Below are 26862 nucleotides of genomic sequence, written 5' to 3' on the forward strand. Positions count from 1 at the left end.
CCAAAATAAAAAAACTTGGGAAATTATCACCACAAAAACTGACAAAGAAAGCCAGTTGGCACCCCTGAGACTTTGTCTGCACAAGGACTACTCAGAAAGAAAACATGCAAGAAATTCTACTTAGAAAATTAGAATACATAAATGAGTCATAGTATGTGACAAAATGGCTTATGGCTTTTAGGCAACTATAGCAAATACTATTACTTAGTGGGTTGTATCTATTGTTAAATATTTTTTCCAAATTAATACCTTTTTTAACAAAATCATGAACATCATGTTCCACTTAAAGCATCTGTCTACACCAACAGTTACACACTCTATTTTGCTAGATTTACCTAATTTTAAAAGCTGGAAAACATAAACCATAAGGTTGTGTGCCATTCAATTAAGTGCTTTATATGTAAATTCCTCAGTACAGCTTTTTGTGCTATGTTTGGTGACAATAATATTCCATTGTTGTGGGTGCCAGAGCATCTACAGGAATTAAATTATTCCTGTTACTTTAAACGTTAAATCAACAGTTTCTTGACCATTCCACAGTCAAGTTTGTGCAGAAGGTTTTAAGCAACTGGCTTCAGTCAGGTGTAAGGATACCATGAGCTGCAGGATACAGCTGCAGGTACAGAGCGTTTGCATGGCGATATACAGAGCTAATGTTTGTGTCAGACTGCAGCAAACCAGCCTCTAGTAGCAGGCTGTCTTTGTCTCCTTTATGCAGCACAGCTTTTATATCATCACGTGTTTTAATCTTCCTTCCCTTTCAGGGCAGGTTTTCTGCAGAGATGGGCATGTGCACGGTGCAGGCAGCCTCACACCCAACAAGCACTGCTGCTGGGCACTTGGTGGTAGGCGTTCCACAAAGGATTTGAAATCCCACCTAATTGTTCTTTTTGACTGCATCAAGCATAGGCTTCCTCCTCCTCTCTTCCAGGCCCTTGCTAACCCAGTGTATCAGCTATTGTCACACTGTGCTGCTCCTGCCTCTGCTTTGCTACTGTGACAGCTGCGTGACCCAGTTCTCCAAGAGTATTTTAGTATTTTTCGCTCGTGGACAGTGTTTCTTGAGCTGACCTATAAGAACTGCATCACTTTCCCTTCCTCATTCTTGCAACAGACCAATTTCCTGGATGGCATATTAAAAAAGCCAACTGTGTTGGTCTAATAAGCCCTAGACATATGAGGATGAACTATGGGGAACTCCATGTTTGTTCTTCCTATGCAGTTTGACTTGCACAGCTAAGAAATTCAATTAACAAAATGTACAGTCTTCACCAACATACAATAACATATTCATGTTGTTGGGCACTACTGAACCACAATGACAATTTAGATTATCTGCTGTAATTACTCACGAACAAACTGATCCCAGGAGCACACAAGAAGATCTTTTAGATTAGGATCTCATCTTTTTCAGGGTAATTATGCCATACAGTAGGCGTAAGTACTTCTCTTTTTCTTCCTTAGCTATTTTGCATTTGAAGCATTCCTTCACACTAACCATGAAAAAATGTGATTGATTCTGTGATATGTCTAAAAATCCTACAGAACAGTAGGTAAGCGTTATATAGGGAGACATTTCTGTTATATTCTTTATAAATACATACACATACATTTTTGCCTGCTGTTGGTTGATTCTTTGACTTCATCTATTCTAGCCTAAGCCCCAAACTTGTGATGGCTGGCACTCCTCAGGAACTTATTCCCAAATGGATAGCATAATAAATGTGGCATTTTTTTTAAATGAAGAATAAGATTAGTGCTTATCTTCTTAGTAAGGAAAATGCCTGAAAAAATTGTGTCCTGCACAACTATCTTTGATATTAGTATATTACTATGATGATATATTGCTATACACAATATATTATTATGACAGGAGAGACAAAAAAAATTGGACAAAAGGGTCAGCTCTGGACCAACTAGAATAGGTGTGAAAGTAGTCTCCAAATCCATGCTAGCAGAAAAAAAATGTCTCTTCCTGTTGCTCACTGGCAAGAATATGAGAGACTAAAAAGTAATTATTATTTAGGACTTCCCCCTTTCATTGTTCCAAGTGCCCAGCTCAGAGAGCACAGTTCTGTTACAGTACTGCTCCAATCAGAAGGTGCATTTCCAAATCTCAGACTGTGATAGCAGGAGAGAAGAAGGCTGACAAGTAGGCATTGAATTTGTGCCTTAAAAGATGCACTCATCATTTACGAGACTGCATGCAAAACAACGTTATGGATATAAACTCCCAATTTTGTGGCAGTGTGTAGCTGATGTTCAGAGTGAAAGATGGTTTCAAAGACTGACTGAAGCTTTGAGTTTAGGCTGATGGGGGTTCCTCTTCTGTGACTGGTTATTTGAAAGTGAACCTCCATATTTTCATTATTTTCTTGTGTATCTAGAGGGGAAAGAGTTAGTGTTTCCATGTAATCTCAGGTTTAAGAAAAAAACTAAACAAAGCTTTAACATTTCCATTTAATATTTCCTCTGACAAGTTCATTTTTCTCTATTTTGTCATGGATTTCTGTTTCCTATTCTATGTAATAAATACATACAATTTTCCTCATGAATGGATTGTGGCATTGTAGCAAAGAAAAATTGTAGCAATTTTTCATTCTGGCATGCTCATTATAATTCTTCACAATAATTGTGAAGACACCAGAAATCAATCTTTTTCACTTTCACACAAAATTGTTATTAGAACAAGAAAAGAAATTATTAACCTTAACCCCTTAAGAATGCATTCACATTAATACAACAAATACTGTTATTCCATTTTGAACAACTTGCTATGTAAAACATGCCTTGTCTTACTCATCTTTTATCCTTCAGACAAAATCTTCTAGAGCATGAAGGTCAAACCACATGAAGTCGCAGATGGAATGGAATTATTTTGGAAAACTGGTAAGCAGATTGTACAGCCTAGAGATTCATGCTCTGTCAGTTACAGTGGAGGGAGCACACCTTCCTAACCTAACACAAGTGTGGAAGAACAATATAGCACAGCAACTAAAGAGGAGCTTACTATAGACACATAGACATATAGACACATGAAATATTTTAGAGAAAAAAAGATCAGAACTACTAAATAAGGACTATCAATACACACCTGCTCCAAATTTATTTTAAATTCCTTCCTCTTTCTTTCACCAACATGGATACCCACTCATTAAAAAAAAATAACCATTATTGTATTTGAGTCAAAATCATGAGTTATGAGCATCCTGATAAAAGCATTGGAAGATTATTAACTTCTCTGATCATGTTCTTGGGATCTCTGAGACTATCAATAGTGAATGCAAATTTAGCAGAGGGTTAAAACAGAAAACACAGTATGGCTGTTGAGGTTTAGGAATCTAGTGCTCCCATTGAGATTCTCCAAACCATGCTGCTGCTGACTCATTTCTCTTCCTCCTGCATTGGGCAGGAGAGGAGAAAACTAGAGTCACAAAACATAAAGATCATGGGTCGAGATTAGACAGAGCAATTTACTGGAAAGAGCAGAAAGACAAGAACAGTAATAGCAACAATATTAATAACAAAAGTGCACAAAAAAGAGGGAGTGAATCACATGCAAAAAATGATCAGCATGGAGCTCAACTTGACCACAGTTGTCCCGACGGCTCCCTCCAGCTCAGAACCAGCATTATCCAACCATTCCCCCTCACTCAAAACCAGCGTTATCCAACCATTCCCTCCAGCTCAGTATGGCACCACCACAGAGCTCCCTCCACCACACTCACTTTCCTGGACCAGGCTCCAGCATGGTCCTTGGCACAGTCCCAAACAGGAGCATTCCCAAACAGTGGTACAGACCAGGCCATGCTGCTGGCTGCAGGTAGGGCTTGATGTATAAACACACCTTCTCCTCCCCATCTTATACAAAAATGAGTTTAATGCTACTGGTCAATCAGTCTAACAACTTGATACCTTGCTAGAATGTCTGAGCTCTTCCTCAAACAGGCTGGGCAACAGTCCATAAAGATAAATTTGATTCATATTTCAACACCAATCTCCGGTTGATGTCTGAAACAAGACCAGCCCAAATAGCTGAAAAAACTACAATGATTAATTTTATTGATACAAAACCACATGCAGGTTGCTTTCCAAAGGTAATAGTAAGCAGGAAAAACTACGATTTCCCATAAAGGGGGATACACAGTAATTTAGGAACTCAAAACACAACTCTCCTATTTTCTAAAGAAACAGTTGCTATCCAGATTTACCAACTTGTACAATTTAAAAATTACTACTCAGTACATTTCATTCAGTCTATAAATGCAGTCAAAAATATGTGATTGCAAAGACTTCTAAAGAAACATGAAAATACAGATGAAATTTTAATAAATCATCTAAACCATCTGTCTAAATCATCCAGGCACTGCTGCAGTATGAATTACACCTCTATTCCTTCTAGAAAAGGTGTTACCTTTCTTTAAAACTTCTGAGAGAATGCAACATTCCTGTGCAATTTAGTCTATTGCTTTACTAAGTATTTAGTCCAAGTCCATTTTCCCCAAGGCATAACCTAAATATTTGTGTGTGTAAAAATTAGGCCAATCATTATCTGTTTATTTCCTTCATTCCCTACCACCTCCTTGGGACAATTATTGAGAGCCATCTCTACACCAACTTATCACAAAGCACAAGGCTTACCTACTTATTCCTACCATCTCCATCTTTCCCTTTTCTTGCCTTTTTTCCTCCCTTCCTTCACCAACCTCAACCTTTGCCTTATAGTATGCATCTACAAAATCTCTCCTTTTATTAAGCCTTGAGTGTTATGACAAAAACAGCTTAAATATAGTTATATCTAAAACCTGGCATGGCATTAATTTGTAAGTTTGCCAATTTCTGTAACTCAGCTCCATCAACACGCTCTGAAAAATTCATATTCAACCTCTGCTGATCATGTATACAAGAAAACACTTGGATACAAACTGCTAGAATCTATGCTTCAGGTTCTGGAGTTTTAAAAGAGGAATAAATGAAATTTGCATATGAACCACTTAAAAACTTCCTGAAGGTAAAGCAGATAGCCCAAATTTTGTTTTCTTTTGAACAAGAATACTACTGTCCAACTATACACTGTAATATGGAAGAGTTTTTGTATACATGCAATGAAACTGAGAGAAGTTTCAAGGGCAGAATCTGTCACTAGAGCAGCCAAAACAGCTGAACCCAGAAGGAGGCAGAAGAGCTTCTGAGCACACATGCTCTTCTTCAGATCCACATCAAAAGCAACATATCTCAAGGTAACAAAAGGACAGGAACAAATACTCCCAAGTTTAACATAATGATGTTATTTATCAAACATTCTGAATGAAAACAGTGGTTAGGAGTGGAGGCAAATATGAGCATTCTTTAAGTGTCTATAGTCCTATGTTAAAACTTCATTTTTCTACAGGAACTTTTCTCAAATTGCCAGAAAATCTAAAGAGGAAACAAGAGCAAATTAAACTCTTGTTTCTGTGACTGTCTCATTTGCAGAAGTGCCCAGCAAATAGTCTATGCAAGGAGAACTAAAGAAAGGAAGCTGGATCAATTAATTATGGATTGAATGGGAAACATCTTTATCACTAACTTTCCACAGATCCAGAAGTGTTGTGGGGCGGATCACTGAGATCAGTTCTTCATTGCCAAGAGGCAGAGTCAGCAGTGCCCTGGTAGTCGGGAGGGCCAAGCATGTCCTGGAGGCATCAGGCACAGCATTGCCAGTCAGGAAAGGGAGGGGATTGTCCCCTCTGCTCTGAGCTGGGGCAGCCTCACCTCCAGTGCTGGGGGCAGTTTTGTGTGCCTCAACACAATAAAGATCTAATAAATCTAATAATAAATAATAATAATAAATAAAGATCTAATAAAGATCTATTTTAGGATGTCCAAAGGATGGCTACGAAGATGGTGAAGGCTCTGAAGGAGAAAGCCAAGGAGTGGATGAGGTCATTTGACTTGTTCAGCCTGAAGGAGACTCAGGGGAGACTTCACAGCTGTCTACAGCTTCCTGACAAGGGAAAGGGGAGGGGCAGCCACTGATCTCTTCATTTGGGTGACCAGTAACAGGACCCAAAGGAAGGGCATGAAGCTCTGCCAGGGAGATTTAGGCTGGACATTAGGAAAACTTTCTTTACTCAGGGGTGGTTGGGCAATGGAAAATGTTCCCCAGGGGAGTGGTCACAGCACCAAGTGTGACGGAGTTCAAAAAGCATTTGGACAATGCTCTTGGGCACACGGTGTGACTCTTGGGGTGTCCTGTGCTGGGACAGGAGATGTACTTTCCTGCTAACTCAACATATGTGCTGTAAGCAAGACCAGGACCAGACTGAAGCACAGCCTTCTCCCTGATCCAGCGGCTCTAAGGTGCCTAGAGCTCAGTGTACCACATCCTTATTGTCATTCAGCAAAGGATTTGAGTGTTACAGTGATGGTAATTGTAAGAAGGACCCTGACAAGGCACAGTACACCTTTTCTTTACTGTGCTCTGTTCATGCAATATAGATACACTCTCAGTTCTGTCAATTTCTGACAGCGCTTTTTCTTCTGGTTTTCCTCACCACCACAATGGCAGCCTTAGTGCTTAACTGAGTTTCAGTATTAGACACTAAATTAGATACTGTCAGCTATGTCCTTGCTGTTTTCAGAAACGTGACATATGGAACATTTCAAATTTTGGATGAACTACATGTGTGTAACGAACAAAGGTGATTCCAACACCACTTAAATTCTGTTTGGGGTTAGGTCATCACTCAGAAGAAGTAGAACCAACAATTCTTGAAGAACCAGAATTACTGGTTCATCAATAAAGTTCTTCTTTCTTCTGTCACTTGATATGCTTCTACAACAACACTGAATCCCACCTGAGCATTTCAAAGGGGACTTTACAGTTACTTAATTCCACACCATTATTTTTGGTACAACCTTAGCTTCTGCCTTACTCTATAAAAGGGAATAGCACTTCATTTCAGTATGCTGCCTTTCTCTGACAATTTTTAATATGCCACCGGAAAGTGGGTGCCAATCTTTTTAAGAAAATCTCAATATAGTTGAGTTGATTGAAAATCACAAGTGAAATATTGTTCCTAGGGACATTTTCTATTCTTGGCTAGCAATGCCGATTTGCTCTTCCTAAACACTAGTTTATATTCAACCATTTAATTTGATATCACCTATGCTCGTCTGTAATTTCAGAAATCAATTAGCCATTCCTTCACTAACAGGACTCCTGTAGTCTAAATGCAGTAAAACTCACCACGTTTCTTAAGTACATTGTCATGCTTCCAGTAGGAATTACTAAGTTAAAAAGTAGCAGTGAGATATATACATTATACATATATACACATACAGTCTGCAGTAACTTTCTTCCTAATGGCACCTTATACAAAAAAGAAGAATAAATTGTTCTGGCAAACTTGCTCCCAGATGCTCCCCTGTATGAGAATGCACATAATGCCCTCTGTCCTATCTGAAGGACAAAAGGGTGCCCTTCATGCTCCCCATTTTTCCACATCCATGTCTCTTGATCATCTCAACAGTTTTTTCCTTTCTATTTCTTTTCTTTCTCTTCTTCTCTTTCTGGTGGCATCTTAGTGCCACCAGATTTGAAAACAAAAGTTAAGGATTAACTACTTGCAGCTGTCTCATTGTTCATTCTAGCTCTATAAAGTATTTTTAATCTCCTCTTCTTACTAAGCTCCTCTTTTAAAGACTGTGATATCTATTATTCTTTGTGCACAGCCTAGAACAATGGGGTGCATTATTAACTAGCCCATGAGTGCCTGTCACCAGCACTATAAGTGTATTTTATGTATAGAGCCCACATTGCATATATACACATAGAAATAAACACACATCAGAGATATCTAATTAGGTAGCTCAATAAATTTTAAGAACTGGAATTCCAGAACAGCTAATTTATCCTAGCTTACTTCTGCTTTTTCCTCTACATACAAATGACAGTTCATTAACACATTCTCAGCACGTTAACAGGAACAGCTGTTAAATAATAAATGCTGTACTGTATTATTTTCAGGAGGTGCTTCAGCAATTAAACTCTGGGTACCTAATTTCTAGCTCAGCTAGGAAAAATAACTATATCTTATGCAACCAAGTAAAATGCTAGGCATTACCCAAAGAAACATCAAAATACCCATTGTAGAGAATTATTGTTCTCTACGAGGAAATGTTGGAAACCCAATGCAAATCAATGCACCAGAACCTTGTGTTTTTCTGTTTCATTTAAATCAATCCACCCTCAGGCAGCACAACTTCTAGGTCTGTGCAAGAGAAATAGAGAGAACCTATAGGCAGAGGCATGACAGAAAGGGACCCTCAAGTCACACTCTCCCAGAACCAGTCTGCAGTATCATTATAAGATGCAACATGAAACCACATTCTACAGCTAACTCACCCAATATTCACCACCAGCTTGCAAAAATATTCACCAGAAGAAAATCTTCAAAAGCATTCAAGAATCAACAATATTGCACATTTCAAATTTTAAAATAACTCTTAGCAAAACAGCCTAAAATTAAGAGAAACTCATATTTGAGGAAAAAAACCCTACATTTCATTTGGTCTGCCTACATAATACATTTGGCATTTCCTAAACATGAGAATCAGCTTTGACTACAGAAGGCCATTAAGCTACCAAGCATAAGAAAAAAACAACTGTAATAGCTACAATCTAGCTTTTCCCCTTGCAAGGTATCTTGATTGCCTTAATCTACACAGACAACTGTTCAATTAAATAAAAGGTATTTAAAAATATGATTAGGACTGCAAACATCCCTGTGAAATGTTTATATTATCAGCATAGTCTAATTTATATTTTCAATTTTATCAATCAAGTTTCTTAAACGTATTGTGCTTCTCTGACAGACATTTATCATTTAAGAAATAAGAACTATCACCTTTCACCTGCTTTCTTGTTTGAAAAATAGTTATTTTAACTATTAAAGCTACTACTAACTTAATAAAATAGTACACATAGTGGGCTGCAGCATTATTTTGTTCTAGCTTAAAATGTATTCACATGATTTACATCTGATTTACTACACCACCTGACTCATTATTCTGAATAAGATAACTATTTTATCTCTCCACAACAAGGCCAAAATACATGAAATATTAATTCCCCAGAGAAATTATTTCCCCAATAATTGCACAAAAATTCCAGACTTATGTTTTTAGTTTTCTTTTAAAAATAAATGTTAATTTAATATTAAAGAAATATTAAGAATAACTGATTTGGGTCTTTTTGTGTGCAAGTATTAGCTTTTCAAACAGTCAAACTCTCTGAAGGCAAAAGCTTATCACACATCTGTTAGAAGGACTGCATTCATTAATGTCAGCTATCAATCAGTCACAGTAGAACTCTCCTTAAAACATGAAATGATTTGCACAGAGCCCTGCTCACTGTTACTGAGCACTAGTTAATGAATCATTCCTTTCATTACAAGCTACAGTACCTCATGAAGTATTATCATTACTTTAATTCCAAATATTCTCATGCTTTATTACATTTTTTTACTTTGTGTTACATATGTGAAGGTGGTCAGGGCACTGGCACAGGTTGCCCAGAGCAGTTGTGGATGCCCCATCCCTGGAAGTGCCCAAGGCCAGGCTGGACAGGGCTCTGAGCAGCCTGGGACAGTGGAGGGTGACCCTGCCCACGGCAGGGAATTGGAACTGGGGGATCTTTAAGGTCCCTCCCAACCCAAACCATTGTTTGATTCTATGATATACTATGCACCAATCCTGCAAATCTCCTTTTTTCTCTTCAGTTCCTCAGTAATCCTGAGGATTTCCACTAGTATTTCTACACTGAAAAGGGACTGCCTGACAGGGTGTAACTAGAAGTCTGGACAGACTTAACTGCATTATGAAGAACATTTATTGAAAATGACCTGAAGTTGAAAACAAAGAGCATTTTATACTTGGATGTTAAACATGGCATACTGAAATGACTAGGAATAGCTCATATCTCCTGCTCTCCTGACTCTTATGAGTCAGCCACGAGTCTCATTACATTTCATGGTGATTTTTATGCCACATTTTCAGATTCATAGTACTTCAAACAAATAAGATCCAAATTCTGGGCCTCACAATTCAGAAGAAAAAAGCCCTCAAAAATTAAGCCTAAAGGACATGACACAGCAGAACAATAAGGAAAGGCCAAGAATATTAACTTTTAACGATACATAATTTGGAGGGATCTGCATTAATGGAAAGAAGGTAAGGAGTCCTCTGAGCCAGCAAGAACCAAGTTAACGTGAAGACGATACACAAACCAGCAGCAGGGGAGGCAGTGCCCGCCCAGCACAAGAACAGAGCACCTTGGCAATGGTGCTTCCAGACCTGATCTGCACAGCACAGCAACACACCATGCACACAAACCAGCCTGCGTTTGGAGAACAGTGAGATTTGCAATGCAGTTGTACATTTCCTCATGCATAGCTGATCGTGAAATTGCAGTTTCAGGTTGTCTGTGAAGTAAGCAGGGTAACCCTGCTTATATTCAGTGCTTGCTTTCAACCTTCAGATCTGCTAGAACTGAAATTATTTTCTTTAAAGGGGCTAGGGGAGGAAGCTTTGGTTTTTAATCAATTCCACAGCAACAAGAAGGGTTCATGCAAGTTCTGTGACCTGAAACCTTGGTTACATTTTTCAATAACGCAGCAACAAATCAGAGGTTAGCTCAATCTTTAAAGAACTTTGACTAATGTCATATTAGGTTTTACATGACAATCACTGTCAGCATAATGTTTCAACTATTATTGAGACAAATGGAACTTCATTTAGCTTACCTGATGCACGTCTGGTGAATCGGTTTACTGCAGGAGCTGAAAGAAAAGACAACATTTCGATTATTTTTGTAGCTAACTTGCTTTAAACATAACAGTGTAATACTTCATTCCAAGTGTGAGGACTACTAACACCAGACAAGCATTATTTTTGTAACTTTATAGGAACCCATTTGTATACACTTTAACTTTTAAGTAGCGATGCAAGAGATGGTACATAGTAACTAAAAAGCTTTCCAGACCATTTTCATCTTTCCAAGAGCCAAACACTGTTACTTACTGCTATTCATGACTGGATGTGAAACATTTAGATCTGCATCTCCATTATTTATTGAGTGCACAGAAATTGGCATCTTGCAAACAATAATGCAATCAGGGATTTTAAAAGCACGTAAAAAAATTACTTCATTTTTACAAAATATACCTGTTGGAAATCTAGCACTAAAGATACTCCTATAGAGAAAAAGACTAATTTTGTAATCCCATTAAAAGATCAACTTTTGCTTTGACTAACCTTTAAAACTCCTTGGGTAAGTCAATAACAATGCCAACCCCCACCAAAATCCCAGTGCAAATGTTTTATAGTGCCATCCTGGCACATCTCCAGCTGCATGCTGCAAACATTTGTAATCAGACTCCTGTCTTGTTTCCAACTGGGAGAGACTGCAAAATACAACTTAAAACACATGGCTTTGCCTCCATTTCTAGGTTTACTGGCTTTTTCAAGAGTTACTAGAGATAAAATAGATAAATAGTTTTATGTTTTGCCTTCCAAATACAACCTTCAGCCTTCTAATTAGTAAAAACCACTGGTCTTGAACTCTACTTTCATGTGATGTATTAACTGCTGGAATAAACAGCAAGAAGAAAATCTGAATGACCTAATTTCAAATGTGGGCAGCAGCCACATTAAAAATGTATGCCCTTACAGTGCTTATTAATATTCAACCTTAAAAACTGCTCATGTTTACACAGTACTGAAAAATGAAAACTATTAACCTTTTTCTATTTTATCCCACTAAATTTTACATGCGAGTTATGCATCATGTCTTGAACACCTAAGCCAAGAGAAAAGAATTGCTGAGGAAACAGAAGAGACAGTAATAACAGCCTGAGATACAAACTGACTTCTTATTCCTTTAGGGACAGAAAACCAAAGCAAAGCTACAATTTCTGAACCACAGTCACAGATTGTACAGGTATATACAGGAATGACAGGTCCAAGTGGCAAAAAAAATACACTGGGAAACCCGACTACAGAGGTATGGAGTGCTAGTCATGAGGAAGGAAATCTCTGGTTAATAAGCTATTACAAACCCCTAATATATACACAGAGGAGCACAAGAGTAACATAACCAGCAAAGTTATTTTGAAACATGAATTCTAGTTCCCCCAAACAATTTTTCTTTAAATAAAACCACAGAAAATGTAGACATATTTTTATCAAAACAGCATATTTTATGCAACTGCTGTTTTGTAATATGGGAGCTGTTTGATTCCTCAAAACTGTTTATTTTGTCACTACTGTTATGGGCCAAATTCATTTCAGGACATCAGTCATGACTGTCACCATCAAATGGCTGAGTTGTTTCCTCAAGCAAGGAAATTTGCAGCAGGTCTCAGCAGATGTGCCCATATTTAAAAAAAAAAAAAATTGGAATCTGACATATTTCTAACAATAAAGCATAAAATAATATTTTGCTCCCATTCAGAAGCTTTCCCCAAACTCTTTAGGGGGGCTTTGGCTGTCAGTTCTGTATATAATCTGTAGATATGAAGATTTAACTCCTATAGACAGCTACCTCAGCACATTAAAAAAAAAAAAGAAAGAAAAAGGAACATGTAGCACAAAACTAACATAAATTGAAATAAGTTACTGGGATTGTCAAAGAAAAAGGTTCTTTTTCAGCTACAAAATTCTAAATTCACTCTTTTATTTGGCTACAAGAGGCTTAGTTTATTGCACCACAGATTTTACAAATTATTTACTGTTAGGGAAAAAAAATAGCAAGAATGTCAGAACCTTGATCAGCAATTATTTTTGAGCTTATGTGAATAATCGGTATTTCAGCAGCAACCAGACAAAGCCTTCCTGCCCAGACTGGGATTTCATGGAGGTCATCCAAATGTGTTACTGGAAGATTTAAAAGCAGAACCCACAGTTCTTTGTTATGGAGCAAGTTGAACTACTCTCTATTTTTCTGGTCGCAAATCACAATATATTTCTGCTGTCCAGAAAGGTGGAAGCATTAACATACAAGAAGGTCTCAGATAATAATCAGCCCTGCAGGAATTTAGCTGTTTAGGTGTTCTCAGTACAAAGTAGATGTGTGGTCAACCAGGCTATTACAATGTCTGGCAGGAGAAGTGCAGTAAGGTGGGCAACAGAAAGTCTAAGGTGCATTTTGTTTGAGGCATAAAACAAATACTAAATTACCTTTCAAACAAGTCAGCAGCAGAAAGTCTTGGCTCAGAAACAAATGGGCAAATCAATGGCAGAAATATTCAATGAGGGATATATGATAAATGCTCCTCCTGGAGCCACATAGCATCAAGAACAGCAGAGAGATTCCTAGGGAAGAAACACTGCTTATTCCGACTGTGATTACCACCTTCCCTGGATATCTATTTTTAGCCACCATCCTGACTGAGATCTGAGTTAGACTGACTCTTAGGTTTGGACTGAGATGACTGTCCTGATTCACACAGCTCAAGTGGAAGTGAGACAGGGATGCCAAGAGACAGTCTTGGCATCCAGGTTGAATTAGGAGAGCAGCTTTGAAATCCCACTGGCAGGACACAGGAATATTGTACTTGTACTCTATACCTACTTCAATTTACTGTAACCTATACAATAAATCCACAGGTTCAAGCCCCAGTCTGCACACACGTAGAAGTGGTGCTTAGGCATTGTGATTCCCACCCTGCTGCTGCTTCAGCTTCCCAACACTCTGCTCCCCTCTCTCCTCTCAGCCATGTCTCAAGCAGGTTCTCAGGGGTCCAGTGCCTGCCTGCAAGCTGCCCACGGACTGCTCCCTGCAATGGGAAAGCCAGGCAGCCTTGTGGGAGGGTTGCCCCATGCCCAGTGACATCCAGATGCAGCACTGCCGACTCACACCAGTGCACAGCTCCAGTATTCTAGCAGGGGTAAACATGGGCAGAGAACGTGAGGCAATACCTATGTGGCTATTGAAGTTAACTCTACAGCAAAAATATACTTAATCTTAAAGGTTACAGTGACATCGTGCTGAGGGCTAGTTGCTCAAAACGATTCAATTCAAACAATTTGCTAGGAAAAAACCACAGTAACTTAGAGTGCCACATATCCCCCATAACTTGTGCAAAATATAGAAGGAACAAAACTCAGGGATTGCAAAACTTCACCATCACAAAAGTCAGGGATTTTTCCCAATAAAAGGCATAAACAGACATACTCAGAACGTGTCCAGTGACATTTAATATATTTTTTTCGTGTCAGGAGTGCTGCATCACAGCAAATAATGTACAGCTGTGCACAGAGTGTCGTTTAAAAGCATGGTGTCACTCCAATATTGAATGTAACTCTTCATGTTCTACTTTGTTTCAACCAAAATCTACTACAAACTTCACAGGGGGTGGGGTGGGTGTGCGCAAGTGAAAAAACTTACATGACATATTCCAGTAGTTTGATTCTTAGCACTACATAAGAGAGAATTCCACAATCTGTCATTTGTTAGCAACTGAAATTCACGTTTGAAAATCCTTGCTTAGAGAACTGTATGGAAGTAGAGCTTCTAAAATATTTTAGCAATACAGATCAAGCAAATGAATATAAATAATTGGTAAATGATGAAGAGCAGCATAACTTTGTAAGTAGAGAAGGAAATGGGAGTTTGTGGGGTGGTTTGTAGAGTAGCAAGACTAAGAAGATAATGCTAAGAAAGGATCCCTACCTGGGCATCCTCTAGATGGTTGACCTGTTCTGATAGCCTGAGCTGTCTCTTTTTACAAACTCACAATTTAAATGTTTTTGCTTCAGAAACTGCCAGAGATTGCTCTGCCATTAATGTCACCTGGAATAAGAATCTAAACACATCGTAGCCATTAGACATGCAGCCTTCCTAAGAAGTCAGGGACTGAAATCCTGGGACTCAGGAAGAGGCTCTGCACATCAGGGGCTGTTAGGGACATGCCTGAGCACTCTCTGACAACCACACCTGTAAACTGGTGCTTCCTGCAGGTCTGCAAACCACAGCAGACACATCCCCAGGTGTGCTGCAGAGTGCATGGAGCCCCGTGTGTGCCCAAGCCAGGCTGAGCACACCCCACTCCCTGCAGCTGCTCTGGGGGACAGAGGCCAACAGGAGATCGTTCACTCTGCTGCCACACTTACAGCAGCTCAAGGTAATGCTCTTTTAAAGAAAAACACACAAAGCCAAAATGCCTGCTCGAAGCGACAAGGGCTGGCAGGGGATTAGTGATTAATCTTCAGTGCTAGTAAAAATTAAAACACTTTCCACAAGCCTCACTTTCAATTAGCCGATGCAATTTCTTCATATGGCAAAGGACTAAAGCCCTTAAAAATAATTTTAAAAACCCTTCAAAAATTAAACTAAGCTATTACATGTTTTAAACCTTCCAATTTGGCAGCCCATAGCTCCCCAAACCCCATCCTTATTTACAAAGCAGGAATACTGCTAATGTAGCTTAATGGATAGTCAAGGAGAAACATCCACAGTACAGTGTCTTCCTTGTGTGGAAAGTGCAAATGGCCAGGTGAGTTTAGGAAACAAATGTCATATCCAAATCGTACATTTTTTCTGTCCTATTGAGGGCAAAACGCTGTTAAAACTCTCAAGGACCTCACTGAGGTTAGTGGGTCAAACCTAGTCCAAATTTGAACAATAAACTGAGAACCTGCTCTCAACACACTGTCTGATTTTATTTCATTTAACTCTAGTGTTTTCAGTAGTTATTCCTGATTTACCTATGGTCCTTTCATCATATACCTCAAAATTCCAGGCTAAATTTTCACTGATGAGGATCATGGCCAGTATATGTTCCACCTTTTCAGTTCCAAGCTTACCTATTTCTCAAAGGTCTCAACATTCAAAAAATTTTGAATTATGCTTATTGCAATCACATTCCTATATTACTGTAATTAATATTCACTTTTCTTCTTTCACAGACAGATTATTAATTAGAATGACCTAATCAGAACAAGAGCAAAATCAAATCTAAATGAATGCCTCTCTAAACTATGTGCTTTAGTCAGACTCATGTTTTTATGTCCCAAATGGAAGAAACAGAGTTAACTCCCCATTACCCAGGACAATGATAGGCTGGGACACCACAGATAACAACTGTAATTTGGAGCCCTTCCAATTTCCCTCCATCACAGGAAGCTTTCACTTTAGTTCAGGATTAATCTAGGTAGAACGATTGTTTCAGAGGCTGAGACCCACACAAGACAATACAAGTTATGTTAATGTATCTTCACACTGATAAGACCTCACAAAATCTCAAGGAAAGCATGACAAACTCACTGACAGTTTGAAGAAATGACTCTGACAGAGAAGGGAGTTGCCAGGTCTATGGAGAATGGTTTTTGTCTTTTCTCTTTGAAAGGCTATGACAACTGTGAGGAATGAGAAGGGATGAGCACAGCAAATACACAGCTACTATTTGGAAGACAAACAAACAGTCCTGGCAATAAAGTAGTTAGAGCATAGCTTTCAAAATATTTTTATTTCAATTTGTGCAAATTTAACAGTAATGATAATATTTCAGTGATGAAATACATGAGCTATGTTTTATTATTTCCCTCACCAAATAAATCAGTCTCAGAAAATGACTTATTTTAATTAAAATAAAATTGAAGAACAGCAGCACATAGGCTTGGCCTTTACACAAAGAGAAAAGGTAAATCATAGCCACAGATGCTTCCTGTATGGACCAGTCAGCCAAAGCACCTGACAAGTTAGAGAGCAACACTGCCACCAAGTTTCCCAATAAACAAATCTTAACATCTCAAGAATATCTGAAGCCCATTCCAAAACTCTGGGTATTCTTCACTGAGGCTAATCACAGTTCCTGAAAGGGTAGGATCTGCACACAGAGGGATCTAGCTCCATCCAAAGACGGGTGTATTGCTTTCCAGCAATACAAGTACACACTGCAAGTGCATACTTTGAGGAAGAAATGGCTCCCTAAGGAGTTGAGACTGCTCTGTAGCTGGGGAGACAGAGTGCACACAGACACATGCATTCAAACACAGAGCAGAATGCAGGCAGTGAGGCATAAAGGCAACACAGGCTTTCAGTAAATCCTGTAGACAGACTGAGAAGCCAAAGGTGAGGGAGAAACAACATCATAGTGGTAGCATTTATCTGCTACTGAGAGAAAAAGAGAGAGAATAATTTGGCTGTTGCAAGAAAAGTAGATGTTGGCAAGAAAAAAATTGCTTCATCTCATGGGATGCCCTAAATTTAGTTATTTTTTAATTAAAAATTACATCTACAGATTTTAAAATCATCTGTACCAAAATAAATACATACATAATTATTGCTGTCTTTGCAGACATCAATACATCTATAAAAAGATTAAAATATACAGAAACCAGAATATATCGTTATCCCCATTTATTTCAATATGCAAAATGAACTAAATTTACATGATATTGTAGTCCTAAAATCCAGTTGGCTTTCTGGGCTGCCAGCACATACTGTGGGGTCACGTCGAGTTTCTCATCCACCAACAATCTCAAGTCTTCCTTCTCAGGGTTGCTTTCAATCCATTTCCTGCCCAGCCTGTACTTGTGCTTCACACTGCCTTGAGATTGTGCTTCACAGCTGCAGCACCCTGCACTCAGCTGTGTTGAGCTCCATGAGGTTCTTTCTCCCAGTCCCACCTCTCAAGCGTGTCCAGGCTGCTCTGGATGCCATCCCTGCAGTGTGACAGCCCCACAGCTCGGTGCAGTGGCAGACTGACAAAGGTGTCCCTGACAAAGGTGTGGGACAGCACCGACCCCTGAGGAGCCCCAGCCCTCACTGCTCCCCTCCTGGACATCGAGCTGTTGATCACAACTCTTTGAGAGCATCCAGCCATTATTATCCATCCATTCATTATCCACTGAGTGGTCAAATCCACGTCTCTCCAGTCTAGAAACAAGGATGTGATGCAGGACAGTGTCAAATGCTTTATACAAACCAAGGTAGATGACATCAGTTGCTCTTTCCATATCCACCACTGCCATAACCCAGTTGCAGAAGGCTGTCCAGTTTGTCAGGAATGATTTGCCCTTAGTGAAGCCATGTGGCTGTCACCAATCATCTCCTTACTTTCCTGGTACCTTTGCACAGTTTCCAGGAGGATCTGCTCCATGACCTTGTCAGGCACTGAGGTCAGTTGACTAGCCTGTAGTTCCCCAGGTCTTCCTTCTATTTTCCATTTTTAGAAAAGGGGCTTATGTTTTCCCTTTTCCAGTTAGTGGAAACTTCATTGACTGCCCAGACTTCTCAAATATGATAGATAGTGGCCTAGCCACTTCCTTGGACAGTTCCCTGGGAGTCCATGGATGCATGTTATCAGGTCCCATAAACTTCTGCATATCCAGGTTCCTCAGAATATATTGAACCTGACCTCCTACAGCAGGTGGTTCTTCATTCTCCCAGTCCCTTCTGGAACTTGAAGTCTTCTGCAGCTTGGGTGCTGTGGCTGGAGCCTTTGCCAGCAAAGACTGAGGCAAATAAATTTTTATGTACCTTGTCCTTCTTCACGAACAGATAATCAGGTCTCCTATTTCCTTCTGGAGAAGACTCACATTTTCCCTGGTTTTCTTTTATTGCAAACATATCTATAGAAGCTTTCCTTGACATCCCTGACCAGACTTAATTCTTTCAGAGCTTTAGCTTTCCTAACCTGACTCCTGGCCGCTCAGAAAACCTCTCTGTATTCTTTTCAGGCTACCTGTCCTTGCTTCCACGTGCTGTAGGCTTCTTTTTTTGTGTTTGAGTTTCTCCCGAAGCTCTTTGTTCATCCATAGAGGCCTCCTAGTGTTTTTAAATTATTTCCTCTTTGTTAGGATGCATCACCCCTCAACTTGGAGGAGATAATTCTTGAATATTAACCACCTTTCTCAGGCTTCTCTTCTCTCCAGGACTTTCTCCCATGCCATTCCATCAAGCAGATCCCTGAACAAGCCAAAATCTGCTCTGCTGAAGTCCAGGGTGTTGAGCTTGCTGTGCACCCTAATCACCACCCTGAGGATCTCAAATTCCACCACTTCATGGTCACTGCAGCCCATGCTGCCCTGGAGATTCACATTCCCCACCAGATCCTACTTGTTGGTAAGAACATGGTCCAGCATAGAACCTCTCCTTGTTGCCTCCCCTGTCTCTTGGAGGAGTTAATCAATGCATTCCAGGGAGCTGCAGGATTGCTTATGCTCTGTTGTGTTGTCCTTCCTACAGATATTGGGGTGGATGAAGCCCCCCATGAACACCAGGACTTCTGAATGTGAGAACAGCCACAGAGGACCTCATGTGCTTCCTGGCCTGGCAGCTGTAGCAGAACTCCCCCACAAAGTCACCTCTCCCTGCCCTCCCATTAATCCTGACCCCCAGGCTCTCGGATGGCTCCTCTTTCCCCCCAGACTTTGCTCCATGCACTCCAGCTGTCACTGGCCTCGAGGGTGACACCTCCCCTCGTGTCTCCTGACTGTCCTTCCTAAAGAGCCATGTCCTTCTATTCCAACACTCGTGTCACAGCAGCCATCCCAGGACACGGGATCCCAGCCCTGCAGCTCCTGTTTATCCCCCGTGCTGTGTGTGCTTGCACAGGGCCAGGGAAGGGTCCCCAGTGAAACCAACTGTGGCTGGAGTTACTGTCCAAGTTGTTTATTTAACCTGTCAGAACACAGAACCTTGAAAGTGATGTAAATAATCTCTCCTACTTATATCAGTTAAAGAGACTTCAGCTCTTATGAATAATTGATGCTGTATGTAAATACAAACACCAAAAATAAAAAAAATTAAATGCCTGCCTGATATGTTAGACAATGACCAACACAGTGAAATGGGCTGTCATGGCTCATTATTGGAAATCAAATGCTGATATTTCCCACACAAGCAGCTTGATCAAGATTTTAGGCGCCTTTTTTTTTCTTTTTTTAATTTTTACATCTGTTCTTTCAGATTAATGTCCCATGTTAAAGGAAGAAAGAGAAGATATTGACGAGTTTTTCTATCTTAAATATGCATCCTGTTACTTAGCATGTTTACCCTTAGAAATCCATCCATGTTATTGCTTGTGACTTGGTCATTATCTGATTAAAAGTAATCAGTGATCTAGATAAGAGGAAAAAAAATAATTTAGGCCAATATTTCTAATCTTCTATAATACCACGGGGTAAAAAGTTTAATTTGTGTTAGAATTTGTCTACTACAAGCTGAAGATGTGTACATGTGTGGAAATCCTGGTTTGGAGCAGTTGCTGTCCTCAACCCCAGATTCTCAGGATAAATGATGAAAAGTACTAGTGTGTATGAGAGAAGAATTCTACCCACAGAGACAACACCTTTTGAAAGCAAAACCGAACCTGAAAATACGAATAGAATAAATGTATGAGAGAGGTCAGCCTTCCCAGGCCATGCCCTGGGCTACAAAGACTCAGCCCTTCCCAAAGGGCCAAGACCTGCAGCCCTGCTTCAGCTGGTCACCACCTACAGATTCTGCTTTGTACAACTGGCTGCCTATTTCTGCCCTAGCAGAGTGGCTTGGGCTTTTTTGTTTGTTGGGTTGAGGTTTTTTTAACATGATCACTACACCAACATCACTTGTAGCAACCTCCTTCTTTGCTAATTTATTACCATCTCCAAGGGATATTCTGCTATAGCCAGAGCATAGCTTACAATTGCTACCAAACAATCTGGCACAAAGCATCAGTAATGCTTACCTTCTTACCATCTCTAAATGGCTTCTTTTCACTCAAAATTTCACAAGCTATTTTAAGAATATCGTCGTTATTTGCTTTCTAACACTGCTGCATAGGCATTTAGATTTCATGTTCTTTTCTGCTTTCTAATTTTGCTGCCTGGAGCATATATACTAATGTATGCATGTTCTCTATCAGAACATTAGAAAAACTGGTCATTCTGCCAAAGCTCTACCAAAAATGCCCGAATCAGCTGGGAACCTGTAAAGGATCAAATTGAAGTAAATGCTTCGGGTTCACCATCTCATAAAATAAAAAAATCTGTACCAATCCTTGAAACAATATTTCTGTCAAACTTAAAACTAGAGTACTGAACATTTTACATGAATGGCTTGTTCTCCTGATTTCCTTCCCTTAGCCATTACATAACAGTGCTTTAGTACTTTGGGGGGGAGGGGAGGTGGTTTGTTTGATTGGTTTATTTTTTACAAAACTTTGGCCTATGTCTTTTGTCTCTTGACAGTACCTGCAAGATATATTTATTATAGAGGAATAACATTGCAATCTCACTGATGGAAGTGGGCTGGAGAAGATGTCAGTATTATTCTCTGAAGGAGTGCACCTTTGTGTAGAGTTTATAATTATCTAATCTATTTTATATCATTTGACAATGGTGAACATAACTGCTTTCTCCCATACACATTCATACTACCCATGTTTAATCTAAAGCCTCAAAGCTTTTGAGACTCAGGTTTTCCTACTATGTTCCATGTTTTCCTCACTTTGCTATTAGGTTATTACAACAAATCCTACATGAGCAAACACCATTAAAACTTTCCAAAGCAAAGATTTTATACAAAGACTCTGCTCAGTTCCTAGGACTGCCTCGGCAGAAATGTGTGATACAAAATAACTTGATGAAGAAGTATATGAATATGTATCATTTGCAATCTGCATTGCCTGCTTATTCACTTCCTGGTGAAATCTAAGATTTTGGATTTGATGGATATTTTAAAATTTGCATATTTTAAGAACATTACGTATTTAAAGGGAGTTTCTCTTGCATTTATGATAATTCATTCTCAGCTATTCAGATCTAAAATAGACTATTTTTTTAGCTTTCAGATAATGAGGCAAAATACAGTTTCCACTCTTGGTTTTAGATAGGAGCTGAGAGATGTACCTCATCAGAAAGCACAGTGACTGTAAAGAAAAAAAATTTTAAAAGCCCAAACCCCAAGTATTATTGCTTGAATATAATGAGAAGAATAGCTGTTTCAGAAAAAAAAATTTTAAAAAGCCAACGAAACAAAATAAATATAAGCATCTACCTAGAAAAGCCATGGCCAAAAGAGAAGCTCTTAAGAAATATTCTATCCTTACTCCTACCACATAAAAGAAGCTTGTGGGTGATAGTGATGGCAGGATAGTGCTTCCTTGAACCCAGCATGCTGACTAACAAAACACCTAACAGTGCACAGGCAGAGCCTACCACCCATTTCCTAGTCAGATATTCCACTGGTTAAACTACAAATAACATCATTCCCACATTAGACAAACTGTCCAATGTCTGTCAGCCAACAAAACCAGTCAGTGAAATGACAAAATGAAGAAGTCCCAGTATCCTCACACCAGCTGGCAACACATCTACTCAAGTCACTTAACTTGGTGGCTGACACCTTCCCCAAGCTCAGATCCCACAGGTCTGAGTGTGGCTTCTGAGAACAGGTTTGGGATATTTCTGGGTTTTAGTTTTCTGTTTCTAGTTAATGCCTGTACTCTTAGGCTACAGACCTGGGCAATACCAGCAACAAAAGCCTGGGCTACAAAGAACTAGTGTAGAGATCTGAGAGTTTGAGTCAAAGGTGGAAGAGAGATGAGAGAAAAGACAAGACCCAAAATATTTCACTGTTCTCATATAGGTGCAGTGCTAAATTACTGCAAGCAGCTGTTGGGGATTTACAGTGAAGCTGTTGGCCAATGCACCCTTTGTGATTTGGCCTTTCCAGTTCTCAGGGGCGAGTGAATGAAGCACAGCTGGAGCATATCTGCTCTTGTCTACTGTTGCACACGTGTGGGACAACATGAATCCAAGGAGAAGGTGAGATACAGATTCAGCTTGAATGATATAAGCATCTACCTCCCTTTCCAACAGTCAGAACCACTATCCACATCCACAAGATCACTGATGATGCCCTAATTATAGAGACCCCAGGTGTGATTCAGGTTGACCTTAATGAACGTCTGTATGAGCCACGGAAGGGAAAGAAATCCACCAAAGAATCCCTGGTGACAGTGACACCTAAATGATTCCAAAAACTTCACAGGGTTAATCTGGAGTTAGCTGCATGCAGCAATGCAATCAGGTGCTGCTGAAGACATGTGAGATCTCCCAGAGCAACTGAAGGACTGCAAATAACAACAAAAATTAATCAACAATAAGCTACTCTGATTTACAATAAAACAAATTATTGTTGTCTCTATTGATAAAGAATGACACAAAGGAGCACCACATCATGCTGTCAACAATGAAGTGAGGATCTTACAAATGGTACCTCCAAAACTGAACAGCTGGCAGTGGTACTCCCCTGAACTGGGCAGGTAAAGAATGGTGGCAATTAGGGATAACTACTTTCCAAGTGACCAGGCAGGACTTAGACCCATTGCCTTGTGATGGCCAGCAAATGACCAAAGGGCAAACAGAGCATGGGCCTCATCTCCATGATCACACCTGATCCTGAAATTCCCCCTCAAATGGCTAGCTCTCAGTTTTCAAACTTGTCACAAATGTAGGCATGCAGAACGTGTTACAACTCACAGCATAGTATGCTGCATAGCCCAGTTTCTGTCTCATACTCAGTCATGATACAACTTTTATTGTATCATGATACATACATTTATATGACCATCATCAAACACAGACCCAAGCTGCTGCATGTGGCTGTCCCAGTGCCAAGAGGCAAAGAGCAGCTAATATAGTACATATATGGTATAATGCCTTTATTTAGCATCTTTTTCCAGGCCTACATTCACATTGTTTTTCTCTTCCACAGTAACAACTCAGAACATCCCCAGAACATTCCAGGACTATACCTTGATTTGGTGAGGAGATTTTTGTGCCCCAAAGGTGTAACTTGTCCATAATAATGCCAAATATTACCACTTGAGCCCCTTTATGTATCTAGTCTTCATTCTCAAACTGCTTCCAACCTGTGCCTCCATTACAGAATCTTTGAGGACCAAATAACTCGTTTTTTCAAGAGAATGAAGAAGTCAAAGAGATTCCACAGCTGAACAGACCTTATGGACAGATTAATAGGATATGTCTTTTCTGTCCTGAACAAATCAACTCATGCAAGTGAGCTGAGGAGTGGCAAATGAAGCTTTAGATACCAATTTATTCCACAATGTAAAACTAAATCCCATTATGTCTTTCAGCTCCATTACTTCTCACTCCTTTACTACCCACATTCAGAAATGATTAGTAATGGCAAGTAGTGGATTTTTCAGCTTTTCCATTTTTCTCAATAGTTTGGGCAGCATTTTAAAAGTTGCATCTGTTGTAAGTAAACTTCAGCATCACAGTCACTTTCACATCCATTTTGTTCTTTCCCTGGCTAGGGATGCTTGAGAATATTGTCCTGACTTCCTTCAGTAACTATCTGTGATATTCCTATCAGGGGCCAACTTTCCATGACTCTTGATAGCAAAACTCTCCAACAGGCTGCTGATTAGTCATCAGACAACAAAATAATTCTTGGCATAAAATAATGGTCTTCCAACAGAACGCTTTAAAAAAAACCCAAAAAGCAAACAAAAAAACCCCAAACCAAACCAAACCTACTATGCTTCTGCTTCAGATTCCATAACAAAATCACATGTGCTAATGACACAATTACCTGAAATACAGCTAAAACCAGCCATAGCAAATGTCATGGGTTGTGACCCAAAGACTCCTTCCCTGTAGCCCCATCCAAGTCCACCACACATTTTCTATTTACATTTACCTACCTGGGAACATGATCCAAGATTTGGATAATGAACAGGAATAAACAGAGCCAGAATAAAGGCAGACTAACTAGCAGATGCAGATCATCTGGAATCTTGCTCAGACTCTCTGCTTTGGGAAATGGCAGAAATGCTTCAACCTGTGTCTGACAAAGTGCTACTTGTCCTGACAGTCTTCCCCCACCCTACGCTGCCTTTCAAGAAATTGTATTTCTTTTAAAGCAGGTAAACAGAAAATGTCCAGAACGCATTTAAAAAGGAAAACAAAAAACTAAGGGATGAGCCTGCCTGACTGGGTACATGGCAGACTAGCAACCCACACCTCTGAAAAAAAAAAATGTCCTACTTTCCAGGCTATGCCATATTCCAAGGGCAAACATTAAAAATTCTTCGCTTGAAGCCAAGACAAGGTGCAAACAAGCATGCTAAAAAGCAGACTAGCCTAGTGATCTGGATATTCAAATGTCCACAAAGACAGGCTAGAGTTTCTTCTTTAACTTACTGGAAGATGCATGCTTTACATTAAATCTTTAGCAGAAAAAAACCCAATCAATTTTTATAAATTAAACTGGAATTTTCTAATATTTCTGCCTTGCTTTCTCAAAAAAAGAAAGAAAAAAAACCCCACAGACTGCTGTAGGAAGTTTCTGAAATTAAAGGACATTCAATTCATAAATCAGGATAAGTATTTCTTTTCACTTACATTCCCAGCATTCACATTAGGTTACTAAAAGAGAAGATGAGGAGATTAAAACTATTTTCAGCAAGAAAAAAATAGATTAACACTTTTTGTCCTAATAGTGGATTTTAAAAAACACCATGAAGTTACAAAAATTGACCACTAATTTTTTTAAGAAAAGACAGTGACTTAAAACTAAAAATTTACTCACCTTTTATAGGCTGAGTGAATGCACAACCTTTATGTTAAATGTGACCTGAAATGCACATGGTTGAACATAGGATTCTGTGACAGTTATATGGCAGGAGCCCATGCTAACAGCCACGAGCACCTTTTGTACAATGTAGTAAATGACAGTGTGAGTTAGGACTATCAAGTAATGCAATCTCAGGTTTATTACACTTTTAGGCAATCTTTGTAGCCTAAACAAACCATACAGGTCTCCTCTGTTTACAAGGGCTTTGCTGATTGCTCAGGTACTCCTGCACTTTTCAATCAAAGATAAACCTGTCATTTTCTATATTTATCTATAATTAATATATTAATCATATTAATTAATTATTAATTTATTATTATTTATTAATTAATATAATCAATATATTTACATATATTTCTATATTTAATATATAGAAAAAATGATGCATCAGATTAAAATTTCTTAAATTCTAGCATCAGTTGCACCCTGGATTCTAAGACACAGAAGTTTTTTCAAGTATTGCAGGCAAACAATGACATGAGTCCTTCACAATCCTTCACATACATACTGCTACAAGATCCCATCAAGTTGGGAATAGTAAATATTCAATTTTGCCAAGTTACAGGCACTAGTGCAAACTACTCAAAGGCACACAGCAAGTGTGTGACACACATGCAGATTTAACCTAATTTTTCTTAACTCTCAGAGCCCTATTTTTAATTTGTGGATCATTCTTCTTCCTTAAAGGATAGTTATCAAGGGATGAGATCAGAATAGACCAAAACTTAGCCTTCAGTCCAAATTCCTTTGTCTTGTGGATTTCATCCAGATCCACAGACTATTAAAATTTTTTTTTCCCACGATTTTTAAGTATCTCTTATGACTGGTAGGATATGGGAAGTTACCCTCAGTTACTATACTACGCTGTATATAATAATTTAAAAGTGCTTTTATCACTAATTTGATGGACTACAAGAGCTTCATCAGACCAGTCCACTAAAAACAGACATGTATGTATTTTCTAAAGCATATCGTTCCATAGACACAGTAGGTGTTCCTGTATCATGACCTTAAAATTTCTGCAAGTATTATAGATTACCACTATTCAGTTTTACAGACATGCCAGTAATTCCGATAAACATGCCTCTTTCATTTGTTTCACACCTCCAATTCAAAGCTCTCCTTTTTCCTTTTAAAACAAGAAGTTACTTAGAAATCAAATCACTTCCATAAAATATGTTGGATCTGACCAATAGAAAATGCAGTCAAATAAAAGTAATACG

At 39.1% G+C, this 26862-nt stretch overlaps 1 protein-coding gene across 1 annotated transcript in view; it reads right to left on the minus strand.

The window, feature by feature from the left end:
- Positions 1–26862, minus strand: part of PRKAR2B (protein kinase cAMP-dependent type II regulatory subunit beta) — a 75597-nt gene that overhangs the window by 36404 nt on the left and 12331 nt on the right. The window contains exon 2 of the mRNA XM_014869000.2: positions 10788–10823. Within this exon, the coding sequence (XP_014724486.1) occupies positions 10788–10823 (36 nt within the window). The remainder of the gene's footprint in view (positions 1–10787; positions 10824–26862) is intronic.

The sequence above is a fragment of the Sturnus vulgaris genome, chromosome 5 (assembly GCF_052056855.1).
Source record: "Sturnus vulgaris isolate bStuVul1 chromosome 5, bStuVul1.hap1, whole genome shotgun sequence".
In the NCBI taxonomy this organism is placed as follows: domain Eukaryota; kingdom Metazoa; phylum Chordata; class Aves; order Passeriformes; family Sturnidae; genus Sturnus; species Sturnus vulgaris.